The sequence below is a fragment of the Salmo salar genome, chromosome ssa20 (genome assembly GCF_905237065.1).
Source record: "Salmo salar chromosome ssa20, Ssal_v3.1, whole genome shotgun sequence".
Lineage (NCBI taxonomy): Eukaryota > Metazoa > Chordata > Actinopteri > Salmoniformes > Salmonidae > Salmo > Salmo salar.
The window spans coordinates 17024535-17046474 of record NC_059461.1 but is presented as its reverse complement, the minus strand read 5'-3'; the positions used below and the strand labels follow the sequence as shown (position 1 = coordinate 17046474).

At 41.2% G+C, this 21940-nt stretch overlaps 1 protein-coding gene across 3 annotated transcripts in view; it reads left to right on the top strand.

Moving 5' to 3' along the window:
- The window catches only part of LOC106580051 (cAMP-specific 3',5'-cyclic phosphodiesterase 4D), a 278153-nt gene that overhangs the window by 227778 nt on the left and 28435 nt on the right, over positions 1–21940 (top strand). Inside the window, exon 1 of one of the 3 annotated variants that reach the window (XM_014160620.2) lies at positions 11422–12202. The exons of the other annotated variants lie outside the window; for them this stretch is intronic. Coding sequence (XP_014016095.1) covers positions 12138–12202 — 65 coding nt within the window. The 5' untranslated portion in view covers positions 11422–12137. Of the gene's footprint in view, positions 1–11421; positions 12203–21940 lie in introns of those variants that run through there. 3 annotated transcript variants of the gene reach the window in all.

The following is a 21940-nucleotide window of genomic DNA, read 5'->3' as shown; positions in this document are numbered from 1 at the left end:
TTCCAGTGCCACCACCCCGCTGGCTCGATGCTCTAGGGGTATGCGAGAACACGTGGGAAGACGAAGAGTGAGCAGTAGGAGTAGCAGTGTTATCTGTGGTAATCCATGTTTCCGTCAGCGCCAGGAAGTCTAGGGACTGGAGGGTAGCATAGGCTGAGATGAACTCAGCCTTGTTGGCTGCAGACCGGCAGTTCCAGAGGCTGCCGGAGACCTGGAACTCCACGTGGGTCGTGCGCGCTGGGACCACCAGGTTAGAGTGGCAGCGGCCACGTGGTGTGAAGCGTTTGTATGGCCTGTGCAGAGGGGAGAGAACAGGGATAGACAGACACATAGTTGACAAGCTACAGAAGTGTTGTTTCTTGTATTATTGTCTCTTGTGTCTTTAGAGAACTGTTTCACTTTGATATCCTTTTTCTTCTGTCCTGATTTTCTCTTTCTTTTCTTCTGTTAACTAGATATTCTTTGTTGTTCTTCGTTAGCTAGCTAGCTTCTTCCAAAAGAGTCCCTAGCAACTGCTTAGCAACTGGTAAACAATTCAGCTCGCTAAGATAACTACAATTTTATGAAAACTAGTTATTTTTCAAAAGCCTATCTTCTTTGTTTGTTGCTTGTTTTTTCTCCTCTTCAGTCTTGCAGTTTTCTTTTGCTTTTTCCGATGTACTTCACTCTAAAAACCATGTAAATTTCAATATTTGTTGGAGCTCATTTTTCAGCTGCTGCTGCTCAAATTGGAGTTCCGGAACATGAATATCCCATAATGTCAAAGCAAAAACAGTTTTTTTGTCATTTTTGCAACAAAAAAATCAAAATGAAAAATTACATTTACATAAGTATTCAGACCCTTTACTCAGGAATTTGTTGAAACACCTTTGGCAGCAATTACAGCCTCATGTCTTCTTGGGTATGACACAAGCTTGGCACAGCTTTATTTGCAGAGTTTCTCCCATTCTTCTCTGCAGATCCTCTTAAGCTCTGTCCAGCCCACCCATTATGTCATGTCCAGCCCACCCATTATCAACCAATCATGGCTAGTATTCATACACCTTAACTTATTCCACATGTTGTTGTGTTACAGCCTGAAAAATATATTCGATTGAGACACACAATATACCCATAATGTCATAGTGGCATTTTTGTTAGAATCTTTTACAAATTAATAGAAAATGAAAAGCAGGAGTAAAACTGTGCCTCAATTCGGTCTTATGTAGCAAAATTAGAAAGTGTTTTTTACATTGGATAAAAGTAGAGACTCAGAGCTAGAAAATGTTATAGCATACACTACGTTTGAGGAACAATGGGAAAGTAATTCTACTTTGATAGTTGATAAACGTGTAACCCCACTTTTGAGAAAATGGCCCTTTAAATGCTAGCTAGCTAAACAATTACTAAGCCGAGGTGGAAAAAGTTAGTAAACTCCCATAGCCTACTTCACAGAGAACATGTCGAATGTTGACAAAAAGGAGAACAGACGAGGTACTAACATTACACAATTAGAGCACACTGGTTTGATTGTCAGAGCCTGCTGTGCTATAGGGTTCCCACTAGATAACACGGCCACAATGTCCGTGAAGAGCATGAGCTGTGACTAATATTAGCCAGCTTGGGCTTGCTACTGAGCTAGCATAAGAAATCGGTAGCACAGAGTAGATCCTCCTTATGACCTTGAGAAATAGTTGATTGTGGGTAGTTTAGAAGATATCCGGAAATAAGTTAATAGATATGTAACAACCCAAAAACATAACTATGTTTGTACTTATAGGTAACCAGATTGTGACAACTAAGTTACTAAGTCTTTGACCACACTGTGTTACATTGGTGAGTAAAAACTTGTGCTTCCTACCCTTTAAACCATCACCATTCTGAGAAGTGGCGAAGTTAAGCTCCGGTTCACACCGGCAACACTACACCTGTCACGGCTGTCAAAAGGAGAGGACCAAGGTGCAGCGTGTGTATAGTTCCACATTTGATTTACTCTGTGAAACTATGCAATACATCAAATAACTGAATAGACAAAACAACAAACTGTGATGCAGAGGAGAAACAAACACTACTCAAAAATAATCACCCACAAAACCCAGGAAGAAAAACCCCTACTTAAGTACGATCTCCAATTAGAGACAACGAGGACCAGCTGCCTCTAATTGGAGATCATCCCAAACAAACCAACATAGAAATACAAAAACTAGAACCTAAGAACATAGAAATAGACCCCCCAGTCACGCCCTGACCTACTCTACCATAGAAAATAACAGCTTACCATGGTCAGACGTGACAACACCCCTGGTTACAATGCTCATATTCTGACTTTTTTTTTGCTACTTTTTGTCCTTACACCTGTAATAAGTCACTGTGGATGAACTCAATTGTATTTAATTTACAGTGTAAACGTGCCACATGCCACTTTGCCACTATGCTACTTCTCCAGCATGTTGTGGATAATACAACACCACTGGCGTTGTTGTTAGGTTGCTATGGCAGCAGTGTGATTGATGTTTGATACAGTGCTGTACTATGGGATAGATCCCCACCCCTGAAGGAGTTACTACAACCTCACCGACACTGCCCACCCCAACACCAACAGGCTGCAAGATAGTGATGGTCATTCTGAGTCTTTTCGGAAAACCGGCTAGTTTGGCTCCGTTCACGTAAAGGAGCCGACTCATTTGTCACCCATACGGCCATTACAGTAGTTCAAAATGCAAAATAATCTACCTAGAACCATGAAAAAATTGCAAATCTACAATGTCAAGCCCAAAAGGTAGGCAACGATTATGTCATATCGTGAAATGCACGTTCAATTACATTTTTACCTGGCCAACCATGAAAAAATCAGCGTGGACCAGGTTGACACACTCTCTCCACTATTTATTGTTTCTGCAGTGAGTGACCCTCTTTAGATCATTATTTTGTCACTTATCTGCAGAAAAACATTGTTTTGAGCTTAAAAAGCAGTAGTAGCAGTATGCAAATCAGGGAGCCAAATGAACAGCTCTTTCACCGATGCGATTCGGTTCCTGACGTTCACCAAAAAGATCAGTTCAAAAAGAGCCATTTGTTCGTGAACGACCCATCACTACTGCAGGAAGGAAAGAGAGAGGAAGAGGGAAGGAGGAAGAAAGGATGAGGAGGAGAGCTTACACATGCGGCCAGGAAGAGAGAGAGAGTCCGAGAGAGGAGAGCTAATGTGGTGGCTAATTTCTGCATTACCAAATGAGGAGAGTTACAAACTTCACACATCAGTCAGAGTTATACTTAAACTACATCTTTAATAATAAGAGCTTTGCAATAGCACTTGACTTTCAGTGATGCGCCATTGAAAAGTGACAACACAAAAGTACAAAGATCTTTTATAGCCAAGATACACCCCTCTCAACGTACATGACGAACAACAGATACATAGAATGGTCACAAGATTAAGATTTGTATGAAAGATATCTATAAAACATAGCAGACAGCAACTACTGTGTCAACAGTTTTCATTGTATAGACCAGTGTCTGGTCCTCCTACTCCAAACTGGAACCATCTCTCTCTGGTAAGGTATAGAACAGAACCATTAGCTCATGTTCTGTGGAATGCTCTTTAGGCTTTATTACCCAAAGACATCGTAAATCTCCTCTGTCAATGCTATCTCATAGAGGCCCATCCTCAGTAAAACACACACAATAGTTAACAGAATACTCTATTCTGTCGAATAAAACAACCATTATAATACAATACAAGCATTATAACATAATCGTGCAATTTTCCACAACATCTCCCCCATTTTGAGAATCTTCTCAACTTAAAAGAAAATTACAAGATTTAAGAACATTCATTCACATAGAAAATACATACATTCTACATAAACCAAAAATCACAAAACAATAACTCATTGCATGGGGTTCCTGCACATGACCAGCTTCCACAACACTAACTCAGCCTCATCAGAAGAAACTCAGCACTGTCTCTTATTTCAATCTCCAACACATGAATTTCTTCACTCATATAGATATTAACCTACTCAACTGAAATCAATCCTTCAGTTTTAAAAATCATTCAATTTCCAAATAAAATCATAATTACAACCCAGTTAATTATCCAACCAAAATGTTAAAATGACATTGCTCAGTGATTCAAATTGATCCTATCACTCAAAGTAAAAAAACTCAATTTAATCACACATCAACATTGGCAGAATGTACATTTATATTAACATCCAGTATAATTATCCCATAATTCTTACTATTAACTTTTTTTTATCACGATTATAATACAGATCAGTATCTCAATGCATTCTTAATCTAAATTACTCTACAATCAACCTGATACCCCAAAAGTCTAAAACAATTTTTTGGGGCACAGTTGACCAACCCCCTCCTTCAGGCACTGATTCTTCTGGCGTCCTTTTCGTTCTTCTTCAGATAGCTTTACAGTTCAAAGTGGATGGCCCATGATAATGTCCCAATTTCAATGTTTCACCTTAGACGCCCATTATCTTTACCACCCATTATGTCTTGTCCATTCGTCAACCAGTATTCCAGCAACATAAGATAAGTTTAGAACAGATCTCTCTCCATGCTCACTCCACGTGGACTCCTCACACTCATGAGAAAAACATGAGAGAAAAGCAGTTGATAGCTTAGATCGGATACTATACACCGATTTCTGGCTCGGCTCCTTTCTCTCGGTAGAAGTGGTTCGGACAGGGCCGTATTCAACGCCTTTGTCACTCTTCTTCAGCCAGTTAGAGGGGGTTTTGAGGTACACACACTGTTCGGTCCAATTATCTCTTCCATGCATTAAGATACCGTCTGATGTCACCTTTCATGATAACCTCGAAAGAACAGATCAGAACAACAGTTTAGTTCAGTTCATTAACTACATGATAAATTATTACTTTTACCAATTATTCTTAATACAAATGTCTAAACATATGTTAAAGAGAATAACAACACATTCTATTGAAACTATTCTTTCAAATTGGCTTATACTTCCCATCACACTGTCAACTCCATCGCAGAGCCACAGGATCAGGAAGTTAGACCTATAACCCATCGGGAATAGAACAGAACAAACACAACAATACACTCCTTCACATATCACTCAAGGTGTGTAAACTTCAATCCAAAACCTCAAAGGACTGAATCCAAAACCTCAAAGGACTGTATCCTCCCCCATTTTTAACACATAACTCTCCATGAGAGTAATGTATAAAAATAAAAAATAAACACTACTACTGGTCAAAAGATAGAACAAAATACAAATAACATAATCAAATTAAAATCACTACTCTGAAAAACGCCACAAAGAAAATTATTTTACCCATATGGTCATAGGAAAATAGACTTTACCTGTTAGGGACAGATGTTCCGCTAGCGGAACGCCTCACCAATATCCAATGGTATAGAGTGGCGCGAATTACAAATACCTCAAAAATGCAAAAACTATTTTACACCATTTTAAAGACAAGACTCTCCTTTATCTAACCACATTGTCCGATTTCCAAAAGGCTTTACAACGAAAGCAAAACATTAGATTATGTCAGGAGAGTACCCAGCCAGAAATAATCACACACCCATTTTTCAAGCTAGAATATATGTCACAAAAACCAAAACCACAGCTAAATGCAGCACTAACCTTTGATGATCTTCATCAGATGACACTCCTAGGACATTATGTTATACAATACATGCATGTTTTGTTCAATCAAGTTCATATTTATATCAAAAACCAGCTTTTTACATTAGCATGTTTTGTTCAGAACTAGCATACCCACCGAAAACTTCCAGTGAATTTACTAAATTACTCACGATAAAGGTTGACAAAAAACATAACAATTATTTTAAGAATTATAGATACAGAACTCCTTTATGCAATCGCGGTGTCCGATTTTAAAATAGCTTTTCGGTGAAAGCACATTTTGCAATATTCTGAGTAGATATCATGGCTAGCTATTTTGACACCCACCAAGTTTGGCACTCACCAAACTCAGATTTACTATTAGAAAAATTGGATTACCTTTGCTGTTCTTCGTCAGAATGCACTCCCAGGACTTCTACTTCAACACCCAATGTTGTTTTGGTTCCAAATAATCCATAGTTATATCCAAATAGCTCCGTTTTGTTTGTGCGTTCAAATCACTATCCGAAGGGTGACGCGCCGGCGTGTTTTGTGACAAAAAAATTCAAAATATTCCATTACCATACTTCGAAGCATGTCAAACGCTGTTTAAAATCAATTTTTATGCGATTTTTCTCGTAAAATAGTGATAATATTCCAACCGGGAGACGTTGTATCCGTTCAAACACTGAAAGAAGAAAATGGAGTCGTCACATGCACGCGTGCGCCAGTGCCATTGTTCTCAGAAGTACCACTCTCCAAAACCCCTACTGTTTTTCGCCTAGAGACTGCAGAGTTATCATTCCATGTTCTGGCGCCTTCTGAGAGCCAATGAAAGCCTTAGAAAATGTCACGTTACAGTAGAGACCCTGTATTTTCGATAAAGAGGCTACAGAAGGCCAAGCAATGGTCAGACAGGGCACTTCCCATATAGAATCTTCTCAGGTTTTGGCCTGCCATATGAGTTCTATTATACTCACAGACACCATTCAAACAGTTTTAGAAACTTTAGGGTGTTTTCTATCCAAATCTACAAATTATATGCATATTCTAGTTTCTGGGCAGGAGTAATAACCAGATTAAATCGGGTACGTTTTTTTATCCGGCCGTGAAAATACTGCCCCCTATCCCAAACAGGTTAAAGCAGCCTACCCTTAGTTAAAGGTTATGCCCTATCTGTCTTCTCATTGGTCCAAATTACAAATATGGCTAAGAACTATAAAACTCCACAATAATTATCAATTACACAAATTACCCTGAAATCAGTATTACAAATGACCTTAAATTCATTATCCAAATGGCTTTCCAATGAGGGTGATCAAGCCACAATGAAAAGTCATGATATGGGTCATAAGTCATACAAACCCTTCAAAAAAGTGTTTCTTACTATATTAGACAAATTAAAAAAATAGTCAAACATTTCCTACATGTTGTATCCCAGGTACCCAGAACATTCCTATCAAAAGAATTCACGTGTTTAATTAAATCTCAGAAAATAAAAACGTATAAAAATTCCATGTGTGTGGGTACCCCTTTAAGATATTGTAGCACTAAGATACATGTAAAACTCACCAAACCCAAAGGAAATAGAAATCAAATCAAACAGTACTTTAAAAACACCAACAAATAGTCATAACAAATGTGTTGTGTGTGTGTATTTGCAAACCTTAAGGTAAAAACAAACAAAACATTTCCAGGCCTTTTCAATTTTCGTAGTTTACGGCCTCAATCTCACTCACCCAAGATTATAGCCTCAGGAAACATTCCAAAGAGAGACAATGAAATCCCCATTTTCCCCAAAAAAACACAAAACACTTCGTTAGCATTTATTATACTACACCGATTCAGAAACCCAAAAGTTAACTACAAACAAAACCTGATAATAATAATAATTCCACTATACTCCCTCAAATCATTAATCATTAGTTTTAAACTTCCTCAATATTTATATGTACTTAATTTAGCATGCGCCACCCTTAGACACAATTATCCTCTATCGCAAATGTAGTAAATTTCTCAGCGTAAGGAATCAGCAATATTTAATCCCAGGCATTTAAGAAAATGTTGTTTGAGACGTGTTCTCCCATGTCTACTTTAACATACATACTTTAGGTAACTTCCATCCGTTGCGGAAGAAAGAATCCTATTCAAACACATCAGATAATACAATGTTTAATTAAGTGAAATCAACACCTAAAATAAACAAACAGTACTTTTTACATTTTAGTCATTTAGCAGATGCTGTTATTCAGAGCGACTTACAGTAGTGAATGCATCCATTTCATTTCATGCAATATTTTTTTTATTTTTGTACTGGCCCCCCGTGGGAATCAAACCCACAACCCTGGCATTGCAAACACCATGCTCTACCAACTGAGCCACAGTAAACAATAAACAAACCCATAACCCCTTTCCAACAATCTAATCATTTCAACCTGCTGCATAAATTTAGTAAAAACAAACCTGTAGTTTAACAAATCTAAAACCTTTAAAAGTTGGTGCTGTCTCATCAGCGTAAAGAGTCAAAACGATCTTTTTTCCACTCATATCTACAATGTTTGCATTCCCCAAAGATCAATACTGTTCAGCTCGTACATTAATGATCTTCCTTCTGTCTGTACAGGGTCTGAAAGTTCCAATGTATGCAGATGATACAGTGATATATGCATGCAAATAACAAACAACAAGCTACACAAGAACTCACTACTGTAATGGTTCAGATGACAAAGTTGCTCAGGGACTCATGTTTGCATCTCAATAAAAAACACAGTCTGCATTTTCCTCACAAAGAAAACAACTGATGCCCCTGAGCCAGATGTCTATGTGTCAGGGGAAAAGCTCCAGGTGGTATCTGATTTTAAGTACCACGGCATCATACTTGATTCCAACTTCTCTTTTAAAAAGCAAATGAAAAAGATAACTCAAATAACCAAATTCAACCTAGCTAATTTCCGAAATGTATGAAATTGTTTGACTACAGAGGTAACAAAACTATACTTCAAATATATGATACTCCCCCACTTAACATACTACTTTACTAGTTTGGCCCAAGCTTGCTGTACAACATTAAAACCCATTCAGTCTGTCTGCAAACAGGCTCTCAAAGGGCTTGATAGGAAGCCCAATAGCTATCGAAAGCATAAACTCCTTCTCTCCACTCAGTACTTTTGTTAAACAGAAAACCCAAACCTTATGGCAGCAGATCCACAAGGTCCGCCATGAGAGATGACTGTATAGTTCCCTTAAGGAAAAGCACCTTTAGTCAATCAGCTTTCAGTGTGAGAGATTCCCATGTCTGGAATACCCTGCCATTAGATATACACACAACTGTTATTAATTTGCACTGTCCCTGTAAAACTAAAAATAAACTCAAACTGCAAACCACTTTAATAACCTGACATTGTTTCACGTAATGGAAACAGATTATAATGTTAGAATACATGAACTTCCTGCTCATATTCACTGGTGTTACCTAAACAATAAACCAAAAAACAATCAGAATACATTATCACAAAATGTTTCCTTATTCACACCTGAATTCCTTACAGCCCAACATAGCCCTGCGCACACAACCAACTCTCCTATCCTTGCCAGTAGTCAAAAATATAACCCCTACTCAAACAACGTTCTGCCTTACCTCTATCGTAAGATTAAAACCAAACTTTACAACTTTCTCTTCTCTTTCGGCTTCATACTTATGAAATGTCCAAGACTTTAAAAATAACATGTAAAGAGCCAAATTTATAAAATACATCAGTCAATCCATAAGAATAAAAAACACATTTCGGTGGGCACAACTCTATAGCAATTACCTCTCCCATATTATTATAATTCATTAGATTTAGGTAACTGTCTCTTCCTTGATTCATTTATTTAAATACGACTCCTATTCTCAATATGTTATTTCAGCAGACCATTTAGGCAACAGACATTTAGGCAACAGACAACGTATTATATCGAAATTCCCTCGCTATTTATGTTGAATGAATTCGTCTTTCAATTTGAACCAAACAAGCTATTAAAACTTTCAGTTTATATCTTAATCTTGGGGATCGGTGCCCGGTATAGGGATTCATTGTCAAGAGACCATGGCGGGAAATTCAAAACTGCAAGAATCTAATAATTTCAATTTCTCAAACAATCAACTATTTCTCACAATTTGAAAGATAAACATCTCCTAAATCCAACCACATTGTCCGATTTCAAAGAGGCTTTACGGCGAAAGCATAAAGTTAGGTTATGTTAGGAGAGTACATTGAAAATAGCTGTGTGTAATGTTTTGTCAATTCAAAGACAGGCGTCACCAAAAGCGGATAACCAGCTAGAATTATGCACTAACCTTTGACAATCTTCCTCAGATGACACTCCTAAGACATTATGTTATACAATACATGCATTTTTTGTTCCATCAAGTTCATATTTATATCCAAAAACAACATTTTACAGTAGCGGTGAAATTCTGATTTTTTTTCTTCTCTCAAATGCTTCCGGTGAACAACGTTACAATTTACAAAATTACTATTCGAAAACATTGGTAAATTATAATATTGTCATTCAAATATTTATAGTTTAACATTTCGTAAATGCTACTGCATTGCCAGATTTCAAAATAACTTTACTGGGAAATCACAATTTGCAATAAACCGGGTGCTGTGCTAAGAACAATAGGCTAGGCTATACAGGTTAGCACCATCTTGTAACCATGTAATATCAAAATTACTATTGTCAATAATCCCTTACCTTTGATTATCTTCATCCATTGGCACTTCCAGGGATCCCATGTCCACAACAAATGTGGTTTCTTTCAACAAAGTTCATAATTGATGTCCAAATAACTCCAAGTTGTTAGCGCTTCGGTAGGCTACAAAAAAGTAGCGCGGGGGGGCGTCACGGCGAAAAGTAAAAAAAATAATCTATTTACGTTCGTTCAAACATGTCAAACATTGTTTAGCATCAATCTTTAGAGCCATTTTTAACGTGACACATCAGTAATGTTTCAACCCGACCTCTCCTGTGTCTTGAAAAACGTATTTGAAAAATGTCTCGCATCACATGATTGCGCAGGTGCAGCCAATAATGAAGTGACGACATCCCATGGAGGTCAACTTCTCTTCCTTGTCATCCGGTCTCTGTTCATCATAGACACTTCAAACAACTTTATAAAGATCGTTGACATCTAGTGGAAGCCGTAGGAAGTGCGAAATGAATCCTTTCTCACTGTGTTATCTATTAACAATGACTCAAAAAAAATAGTACAGCCACAAAATTATTTTTTTTTCTCAGGTTTTTGCCTGCCATATGAGTTTTGTTATACTTACAGACACCATTCAAACAGTTTTAGAAAATTCAGAGTGTTTTCTATCCAAATCTGGTAATAATATGCATATCCTAGCTTCTGAGTTGGTGTAGGAGGCAGTTAAAAATGGGCACATATTTTTTTCAAAATTCTCAATACTGCCCCCTAGCCCCAACAGGTTAAACAAACACTAGCGACCGTATCTTTCCAGGCAAAATATACTAATAGTTGAATTACAATCAGAAACACAGATCTTAGTCAATTCATTGGCCGGGAAACAAACCCGGGCCTCCCTCGTGGCAGGTGAGAATTCTACCACTGAACCACCAATGCTATTTAAATGACCAAGACTCCCCGCAAATAAACCCACTTTACAATTGTCTGTTTTGGTAAAATAAGGCACGTACTACCGAGAATACTCTATTCTGTCGAATAAAACAACCATTATAATACAATACAAGCATTATAACATAATCTTGCAATTTTCCACGACACTAGCGAGAGTAAAGTGTCAGAAGATAGAAAAGAGGGAAAGGGAAGAGAGGGGAAGGGCTTATACTTGCTGGCCAGGAATAGTCAGTTGAGAGAGGGAGAGGAGGAAGGAGAGGGAAGGAAGAAAAAGGAGGAGAACTTACACACGTTGGTCACAACGAGAGGAAGAGAGAGGGAGAGCAAAGCAGGAGTGAGAGGAAGAGAGAGAGAAAGAAAGGGAGAGAGAGAGAGAGAAGGAGAAAGAGGCTGATCCCACACACAGTGCAGTGAAGGTCTGAGAGAGAGGATTCCAGTAGTGAATAGTTTTAGTTGGGACTTCAGTTGTGTGTTCTGTGACTCATCTACCAGTCTCTGTCTCTGTCTTGATCACGAGCACTCAGGCTGGGGCACAGAAGCACTGAACACGACCACAACAGGCACTTTACACAACCACTCCATTGGACCGCTCCACAGGATTACTACAGTTGGAAGAAGAGGTCACTACAGTTGGAAGAACACGGTCTGAGCTTTTTGAGATAACTATAGAAGTGAAGTGACAGTGGTGGTTTGACCACAATCTGAACAGAACAGTTTGATGGGACCTGGAGAAGAACAAGTGGTAACAGTGGTTTGAACGCAGCAGGAACACTTTCCTCTCTAGGGAGTTGTGGGTTCTGTGGTTTGACCGGAGCAGGACTGTGGGGGCTGTTATCTGGACAGGGCTGTAGCGTTTGGCAGATCCGAGGGGTGAGTGGGTGAGGAGGTCACACAATGACTATTGTTCTGAAGCCACGATCTCACTCCACCAGCTCTCTACGGAACCCGGAAGGAATCTGGTAAACAGACACAAACTTCTACCAACCCCCCGCTGTCCTGTCTCTCTCTGTTTCTGTCTATATCTCTGTTTCTGTCTTCTCTTTCCCTCCTCTCTCTCTCAACCCTTGCTCTCTCTCACCTGCTTCTCTATCTGTTGTCCTGCTACTTTCCTAACTTTCTCACTGACCCCATTTTCAGTCCCCTACATTCTTACCAGCTGTTATTCCTCTTTTTTAGTTCTCTCTCTCTGTTCATCATCCTGTGTAAGGCTCTCTCATTCATTTCCATATCGTTTTCCTCTCCCTGCCTCTCCTGCTTTTCATCTCAATCCTCTCCGTCCCTCCCTCTGCCTCCCTTTTCATACGGTCTACTGTTCTCTGGTTTCTCTTCCTTCCTCGGTCTCCTTCAGACTGTCAACCCCTGGCCTGTCTTTTCGTATTTGGTGTTCTATCCTTGCACTCTATTGTACTCTGTTAACTATACAACACACTTCATGGAAGAGCAGGCATCCAGCATGGCTGTTTGTCTCTGTGCTGTCTAATTGCCCGTTACTACGTTTCCATCAGAACTTACTGTATCAAGCCCATGAAACAGCAGATACATTCTGTCTAATCAGGTCGTAAAGGCCTCATGTAAATCATAATCGACTCTGGAATGTGTGTCAGTCCCTTGCTGACGTCTCCCTAGCAGCGCCCCCAGGGTTTTCCTTTTCCATAGAATGCGCCTCCGGGGGCTGCTCTCCCTGCCTTCCTATCTCCTCACCCTACTGTCTCGACTTGTCCTTGGCTCTTTCTTTTTCTCATCCCTTCTGCGCTCGCATGTTCCCTGTGAGCGTAGATCTCTGTCGAACACTTGTTTGTTTCCACAGTGTTTCGCCGTGGTACTTCCATGCTGTACTTTAGCTTAGCAGTCCAGTCCAGCCCCGAACAAACACACAGCATGCTGGTTCCCTCCTCGACCCTGGCCTTTAGGTCACTCTGTTCTCACACAGTCTGCTAATTATCCACATAAGATCCCATACTGGGAGAAGGCCTGTGTGAACCGTGCACCATCATTAAAGCCATTGGGAAGTCTTCAAGCTGAACGAGGCTGCCACTGAAGGACAGGTATTATGATCAGATTAACATGTGGAAGTAGATCTCTTTCAGCCAGATGTCTGCCCTGAAAGTTCAACCTGGTGGAATTCTTCATGTCATCAATGTCAGTTAGTTAACTCTCAACCCGATAAGCATAGCTTTGTCTAAAGCTGAGTACATGACCATAGGAGAGAAGAGAAGGAGGAAATGTTTGTGAATTGTTAACACTCTCCCCTTCACCTTCATTGATTGAAGGGGTGTGTGTGAGAGACAGAGAGAGAGGTGCATTCCTCTGTTATCAGTAGAATAATGTAGAATCTCTCCTCTGCATGGCTGACTGCACAGCAGGTTCTACTCCAAGGGAACTCTCCATTATGTCTCCCTCTGTGACATCACAATAGCTCCCCCCCTCCCAACCATGCCATGTCTTTGTGACATCCATCACAACACCTCATCTTCCATTCCACACAGCATGTCACCCTCTGTGACTTCACAACCCCACGCCCACAGACATGCCATATGTCTTTGTGGCATCACAGAAGCCTCTGCTATTCTTCTATGTGTCGCAAACCTTTTTTTCTTAAACTCCTGTCACATGTGAGTCGGGTTTCTGTCCCAAACCCGCCTCACATTTTACATGTCACATGCCACATGTATCTATGACATCACAATACTCCCTCATTCTGTCAACTCTTACATGAATTCATTTTTCTTGCTGGTATGTTTATTTGTAAACTTTGGAGAATGGCCAAGGGAAAGACACACACTGTGTCTCTCCTTATCCTGTCTTACGTCAGAATTCAGAGCTTTTCGCACTCTGGCCTCCCTAATAGCCATCGTCTAGATGGAGGGGGGGGTCTGGCTTTCAACTTACTCTTGAAAGTTGTAATAGTAGAATGGACAAGCTGCAATTTCAAAATTGGGTACTGCATCATCAGTTTTCCTCTTGTCTTGTCTGCCAAGGTATACCTTAGAGAGCTATTTGTAACTTGTCAGAAGTGTCCAGATCAACTAGCCCATGTCAACTAAAAAAACTTTTTTGCAAGTTTTTTTTGCCCATAGATTTTGTTGTATTGTTTGAGTCACTCAAATATTACATGAATACACATTAGACATGGCAAAATGTGTAGAATTGCAAGACAAATAGAAATAGATGTGTGCGTTTTCACGCGTGCGGGGGTGAGCAGGATGTCCCCAAATGCTGGAAGGGTGGCCTGAGTGAAACGTTTGGGAACCCCTGATCTAGACCAAGCCCCTCTGCTGTTGTGGTTAATGTTCTGATGAGTTCTGATTAACCTGCCAGGGAGATGTGCCAGGAATGAGTGTCAAGTGACGCAAAGATTCCCAATGGCTAGTTAGTTGGCTAGGTTGATATCCTAACTGTTATCTACAGTAATGTGCTTATTAGTCAATATATACCAATTTAGTCTGACAAGCTGTTTTCCTGTTAGAACATGTTTGCAACAGAAGTAGCTTGTCCCAGTACTTTTCATGTGATCTGTACTCATCTCTAGCTTCATTGAAAAGCGGTGGTGGAAAGTGGTCTCAGTGCTAAACATGGAGTGACCCTTTGGAAAGTGTGGACTTATAAGGTTCCAGTCGAGGTCTTTGAGTGTCAGAGTGATGCTCAACAGACTGGTTTGCTGGATGTTCCAGGCCTAAAACGCTTACCGTGACCTGTCCAGCAGGGACAGAGAATGATTGTAATCGGCCAGTCAGAGCTTCTATCTTGCCCACACCCTTTTTTACTCTTAGTTGCTATGTTGCTATGTGTTCTCCCATTCATTCATAAATAGCACTAATGCAGGTACGGTATGCTGGTTGTCACATGTATTACTATCAGTTATACACTATGGTACAGTGTGTGACATCATCATGTGTAGGTGTTAATGACTGACTCATCTGCTCAGCATATGTTGGCCAGCTGGAGACTGACTGACAGGATCTCTCTTAATGAGAACATGTGAGCAGTGTGTGTTTTGTACCTGATTCCAATTTATTTGACTAAATGTGCTGCTAGGGCGTTAGTGTAGGGAACAGATGGAGAACGTCCTTTATCAGTCAGTGTGATAGCTACTTGGGAGAGTTGAGCGCTGCTTATAACAACTATATGAGGGTAGAGAGAGGTAGGGGCTACATAGAGAGATAGAGTACAGAGAGGGGCCAGAGAGAGAGAGAGAGGGTGAAACAGAAAGAGAAGACAAACAGGAGAGATAAAGAGAAATAAGACAGAGAAAGCAATGGAAGCAGGGTACAGAGTAATGAGAACAATGTTTTCTCTTTACTCACTCATTACGTGAGCCTATCAGAGGAGCTAAATGCCTTCTATGCTCGCTTCGAGGCAAGCAACACTGAACTATGTATGAGAGCACCAGCTGTTCCGGATGACTGTGTGAGCACGTTCGCAATAGATTTTGTGAGTAAGACCTTTAGGCAAACATTCACAAAGCCGCAGGGCCAGACGGATTACCAGGACGCATTCTTAGAGCATGCACTGACCAGCTGGCAAGTGGCAATACTGACATTTTCAACCTCTCCCTGACCCAGTCTGTAATACTTACATGTTTCGAGCAGAACACCAAATTTGAAATTGTGTTATTTACATTAGATAAAAGTAGAAAATGCTGCAGTATCTCATACACTAATGTTGAGGAACAATGGGAAAGTAATTTTGCTTTGAAAGTTGATAAAGTTGTAACCTCACTTTTGAGAAAATGGCCCTTGAATATTTTGGTACCTATTGGAGAGCTCCTCTTTGTCCACACCAATTCAGCATCGTTCACACCCTCTTAAGCTTTAGCCCCACCCATCTCTTTAAGGATTCACATGAGACGCTATGTACTAAACAACCAAAGATTTCAAGACTAAGGGCTGGTTTATACAGGTGTGTTCGTGATTTAATCTGGAGTGCCAGAGTGTGCTCTGCCCGTTCGTAAATTCAGAGTGTTTCATTCTCAGAGCGTTCAGAGCGCACACTGGACACTCTGGCCGAAAAGTAGCGTTGATCCGAGCGTTCTGCCCTAACAACAGCAGTCAAGCACCCAAGCTAACTGGCTAACGTTGGCTAGCTACTTCTAGACACAAATGAGAGAACAGCTCACTCTGACCATTTTACACACCCTAGCAGAGCTGGATAGGCTGTTTTTATGTTATCCAGAGCATTGGTTGCAACTGTGCTGCTGGCAACAATTTTATTACGCTTTTTTGCCAACGTTTACTGACACTGGCTATATTCAACAGGTGTTGAGCATTCGTAAATTCGTCAGTTATTCTTGCCTCTGGCACACTCAGATGAGAGTGCTCTGAAATCGGAGTGGATAGCCAGAGTGAATTTAGAGTGAATTTCTATTGACAGTTGTCGAACTGACATCGTAAACATTCTATTAAAATAGTTACTTGCATAGTGGAGTCTTTTGTTTAGACATAAAGCTAGCTATCTAAACAGTGAACCATAATCCCAACTCATAATGTTACTACCCTACATGAATCTGCAGGCAGCTAACCAACGAGGTTCAATGTTAGCTAGCTAGCTTTAGGCTATAACTAGGAATGCGAATGGCTCTGAGATACAAATAATATTACTACACAGATCATGCACGTAACATTAGATAGCTAGCCATCCAGCTAATGTTAGCTAGCTAGCTAACAGTACACTTTAACTTGAAATGAAAATGACTTTCTGACTAAATTAATAATGTGTAATATCTGAAAATGTAGCTAGCTAGACTGTCTTACCCGTATACATGGATGGACGCTCCTCCCTCTCTGCCACGGATGCCATGTTTGCCCTTAGTTTGAAGATGTAATCCATGAACAGGTGTTTTATACAAAAGCCTTCTGTGTGTTGTCTTTTTGACTCCGTCTGCATATTTTCAATCAAACGCCAGAATTTTCTCCATCTCCTTAGCTATCATACTCTAATTCCACTGATTTCAAAACTCGGTCCTCCAGAAAGTGAAGAGCAACATTTATGTAGTTCTACTACGTGATACATTTAAAAAAAAAGCTGCTTTAGAAAGGATTACCTACACATACTGACCAGCTCATATTATAGAAAAAAGCGTGCTACATGGCAGACAAATACGAACTCATCTCTCGGCATGTCCAGCCCACTCATTATCTCAGCCAATCATGGCTAGCGGGAACATTGCTGTCTTTTTCTATGGCTAAACCAACTAGTCTTATAATTTAACAATTTTATTCGTATTTACAGATGGCATACCTGTTTGTTATTATGGCACATAAAAGTTCACATGTTCCAGAAGGCATTTGTGGCGCTCCTGTGAAGTAGTGGCGCGCGACATATGCCTTGTTTCGTAAACGAGTCAGACATGACTATCGCCCTGTAGCAATCACATCTATACCCATGAAATTCCTTTAAAGGCATTGGCTCACATCAACACCATCATCCCAGATACCCTGGACCCACTCCAATTTGCATACTGCCCCAACAGATCCACAGGTGACGCTATCTCTTTTGCACCGCACACTGCCCTTTCCCACCTGGACAAGAGGAACACCTATGTGAGAATGCTATTCATTGATTACAGCTCAGCGTTCAACACCATAGTGCTCTACAAGCTCATCACTAAGCTAAGGACCCTGGGACTGAACACCTCCTTCTGCAACTGGATCCTAGACTTCCTGACATGCCGCTCCCAGGTGGTGAGGATAGGCAACAACATCCCTCAGGGGTGCATGCTTAGTTCCCTCCTGTACTCCCTGTTCACCCATGACTGCGTGGCCGAGTACGACGGCAACATCATCATTAAGATTGCCGACGACACAATGGTGGTAGGCCTGATCACCGACGACAATGAAACTATATTTGGTGGAGGTCAAAGACCTTAGTTTGGTGCCAGGACAACAACCTCTCCCTCCCCGTCAGCAAGACAAAGGAGCTGATCGTGGAGTACAGAAAACAGAAGGCTGAGGATGCCTCTTCACCCCTAAGGAGACTGAAAAGATGTGGCATGGGCCCTCAGATCCAATATAATTGAGAGCATCTTGACTGGCTGCATCCACGCTTGGTATGACAACTGCTTGGCATCTGACCGCAAGGCGCTAAAGAGTGTAGTGCGTATGGCCCAGTACATCACTGGGGCCGAGCACTCTGTCATCCAGAACCTATATACTAGGCGGTGTCAGAGGAAGGCCCTAAAAATGGTGAAAGACTCCAGCCACCCAATTCATAGACTGTTCTCTCTGCTACCACACGGCAAGTGGTACCGATGCATCAATTCTGGAAGCAACAGGACCCTGAACAGCTTCTTCCCCCAAGTCATAAGACTGATAAATAGTTAGTTAAATAGTTAACCAGTAGCTACCCGGACAAACTACTTTTTGGGCTCATCACTGTTTATTATCTGTCACTTTACTCCTAGTTATGTGTACATATCTACCTCAATAACCTCACACCCACCATGCACATCGACTTGGTACTGGTACCCCGTGTATATAGCCAAGTCATTTTGTATTTATTATTACTTTTATTATTACATGTTTTCTCTGTTTTCTTTCTCTCTGCGTTGTTGGGAAGGGCCCGTAAGTAAGCATTTCACCGTTAGTCTACACCTGTTGTTTACGAAGCATGTGACAAATAAAATTGTATTTGATTCATTAGGCACCAGGCCAAACTCGCACATTTTCCATTCAAAGGTCAGAGTAGTTTGGCCCTGCCTGCTCAGTGCCTCTCTGCATCACAGGCCTGCCTGCTCAGCCTCTCAGGCCCTGTCTCTAAGTCCTCTCTGCCTCTGTTTCCCAGGACCTGCCTCTCAGCCTCCCAGGTCCTGGGGTCCTGCCTCTTAGTATATCTCGCTCTCTGCTTCTCAGGCCCTGCCTCTCTTTCTCTAATGGACAAAACACATCACACCGAATTACGGTCGGCCGTTCGTCTGCTGTTCGTTCTCTTGCTGACTGTGCAGTGTGTTTTAGAGACCACCCGCCGGTGAGAATCTGACTGCCAAAATGTTTGGCTGTTTCTACATGTAGAATCGGTTTGCTCTCAGCTTGCAAATAACAGCCAGCATTTTGTTCAGAGGTGCTAAGAACTCTCTGCCTGGAAACTCTACCGGTATGTCCGTGCCTTAAGGGCTCTCTGCCTCTCAGGCTCTGTCTCTCAGCCTCCTAGGCCCTGCCTGCTCGGTCAGCTGGGCCAACACTGGGCTGAGGAGATAAGATACTGGTAACCACATGATTACTTATGATTAAAAAATATATGGAATGTCATGTGTTCTTTAGGCGTTCTTGAGCAGAGCACATCCTAAGATGCTTCCCAGGTGCTGGATTGAGTAAACCGTTCAAAGAAGGCAAAGTTTCGACATGCAATGAGTCTTATTGGTTGGTATGTCCTTTGTGATTGCAAATGATAACGCCAGAACCTAATTCCTGCTTGTAGGAATGCATGTTAGCTATTATTTGTCCCCCACGATGAAATTGGGGATGGGGACTGTGGATCTGTCTCCGTCCATCCGTCCGTCGGTCCTTCCGTTCAAAAGTTAGTCACACACGATATCTCAGACAGGGTGAATGATGCGTCTTGCCATAGAGATCTGTCATTTACAAAATTACACTGTTTGGCCAGATGGTGGATAATAAACGTTCACGTGGGCGTGGTCTGGAACATAAATGCATATAAATCATTCAAGGGGATGTGTGTATGGGGTGTGACACACTGTTGCATCAGTTGGCATTGTTAGCATATTTCATAAGTTGCCCTAGTGGGAAAATTGAGGATTTACCCGCATGAGTTCCCCGGTGTTTACCAAAATGGGTTACACCTTGGTCAAGGGTGGGTGTGTAGTGTGACCTATATGTGCAATAGGTTGGCTGTAAATGTGTCTTTTCAATTGGGCTGTCACCTGGGACCAAACTGGGTTTGTTCTCAGTCTCCATGCAGGCCCCAGATGTTGCTGCCCAAGCAAGCTTTCTTAAGAGATGATAAAATAAATGAATGTTTATTTATAGCACATGCTCAGATCAAATGCAATTCAGAAACTCTGATTAAAGAGATAGCTCAATCAAATTACGAATGTACACATTGGTTTCCTCACCCTGTATAATGTATATTTTGTACCTTTATTTAACTAAGCAATTCAGTTAAGAACTGGTTAATAACGTTATTTTACGTTCTGCATGTAGCCTAGGCTAAAACAACTATAGCTTTCCAGCTCCATAGCAAGATGCTCTATCCTCACTGATTGGTGAAGTAATTGAATGTCGAGCTAATGTAAAAAAAAAAAAAAAGAAATATAAGATTTCAGAGTTTTAGAAAGGAACAGAAAGGAGCAATGTATTTTGACCGGTATTTTTAATTCTTTGGGTTTGCAGGTCGGAAAAATAATGGTGCCCCTGCTACATAGTGCACTACTTTTGACCAAAGTGTTATGGGCCCTGGTGCACTGTGTAGGGAATAGGGTGCCATTTGAGTTGCAGTCCTAGACTCCAGTGATAGATAATGGCACTATCTCTAGCACACTCTGGCATACTGGGTTTCACATGTAGGGGCTACAACCACATGGCCGTTGTGAAGAGGGGGGGGGCTGTGCGTGCGTGCGTGTGTGCGAGATAGACATGCTGGTGTTCTGTTTGTGCTATACAGTGTTATGTGGAGCAGCACCTATAATGCATGTCTCCAGCTGTGTGTGTGTGTCAGGCTGAACCCTGGCCTGGTGCAGTCATATGACCCAGGGCGGAAAGAGTGTAGGCAGCAGTCCCTGATACACATACAGATGCTTCCGTCTCACTCGCCTAGCTAACAAACATTCACACAACATGCACCAGTCCTTTCCCACCTCCATCTCTCTCCAGCGCTCGCTCTGTGAAAATACATTTGCCACCTCCAATGTATATGGTTTCCAGCATGCTACTACGCATACCTTGCAATTATGAATGCACGTGTGTCTCCATGACCTTGGTTTTATGAAAGGAGCACGGGAGAAAATACTTTGTGAAGTACACCACAGTGAAATCACATTGGCTAGGGTGCTATAGCGATGTGATAGATTTGAATATGTGATTTGATAATAGTCCTTTTTTCTTAGAGGCATTCTAATAAACTAGCTGAATCTCATGACGTGGAATCAGTCCCCGCAGTGTTCTATTACGGAAGCCAACAGTCAACACAGATTGAATCATGGTTGACGTAGTGTATTTCAAACAATAAGAATGTTTATTCATGTCAGAATCTGCAGCTGGGTGTAAACACTTGTCGTAGGGTCAAAGAGCGGGGCTCTTCATCCGGAAGATTTAGAGAATATGCTGTTCTGTGTTTTCATGATTTTAGGGCTGACAGAGTGCTTACTGTGCTGTACCCATGCATAGCCACAACAACACGTCATCAACACTCACAATGACGAACACACACACACACACACACACACACACACACACACACACACACACACACACACACACACACACACACACACACACACACACACACACACACACACACACACACACACTGTACCGAATAGCACGGGCTACCCTATCAGCTCCACAGCGGATCCTACAGGATGATCACGACAGCTATTTTCATCGCATAGCTGACACTGGTGATGATGATAGGGATAGTGATGATGAAGATGTATCTGGTGCTACGTAGAGGGGAATCCCTCTGGAGGATTACAGTAGAGCCAGGTCTGGTTACCCTTGTAATAGGTCAGGTAATCCTGGGTGACA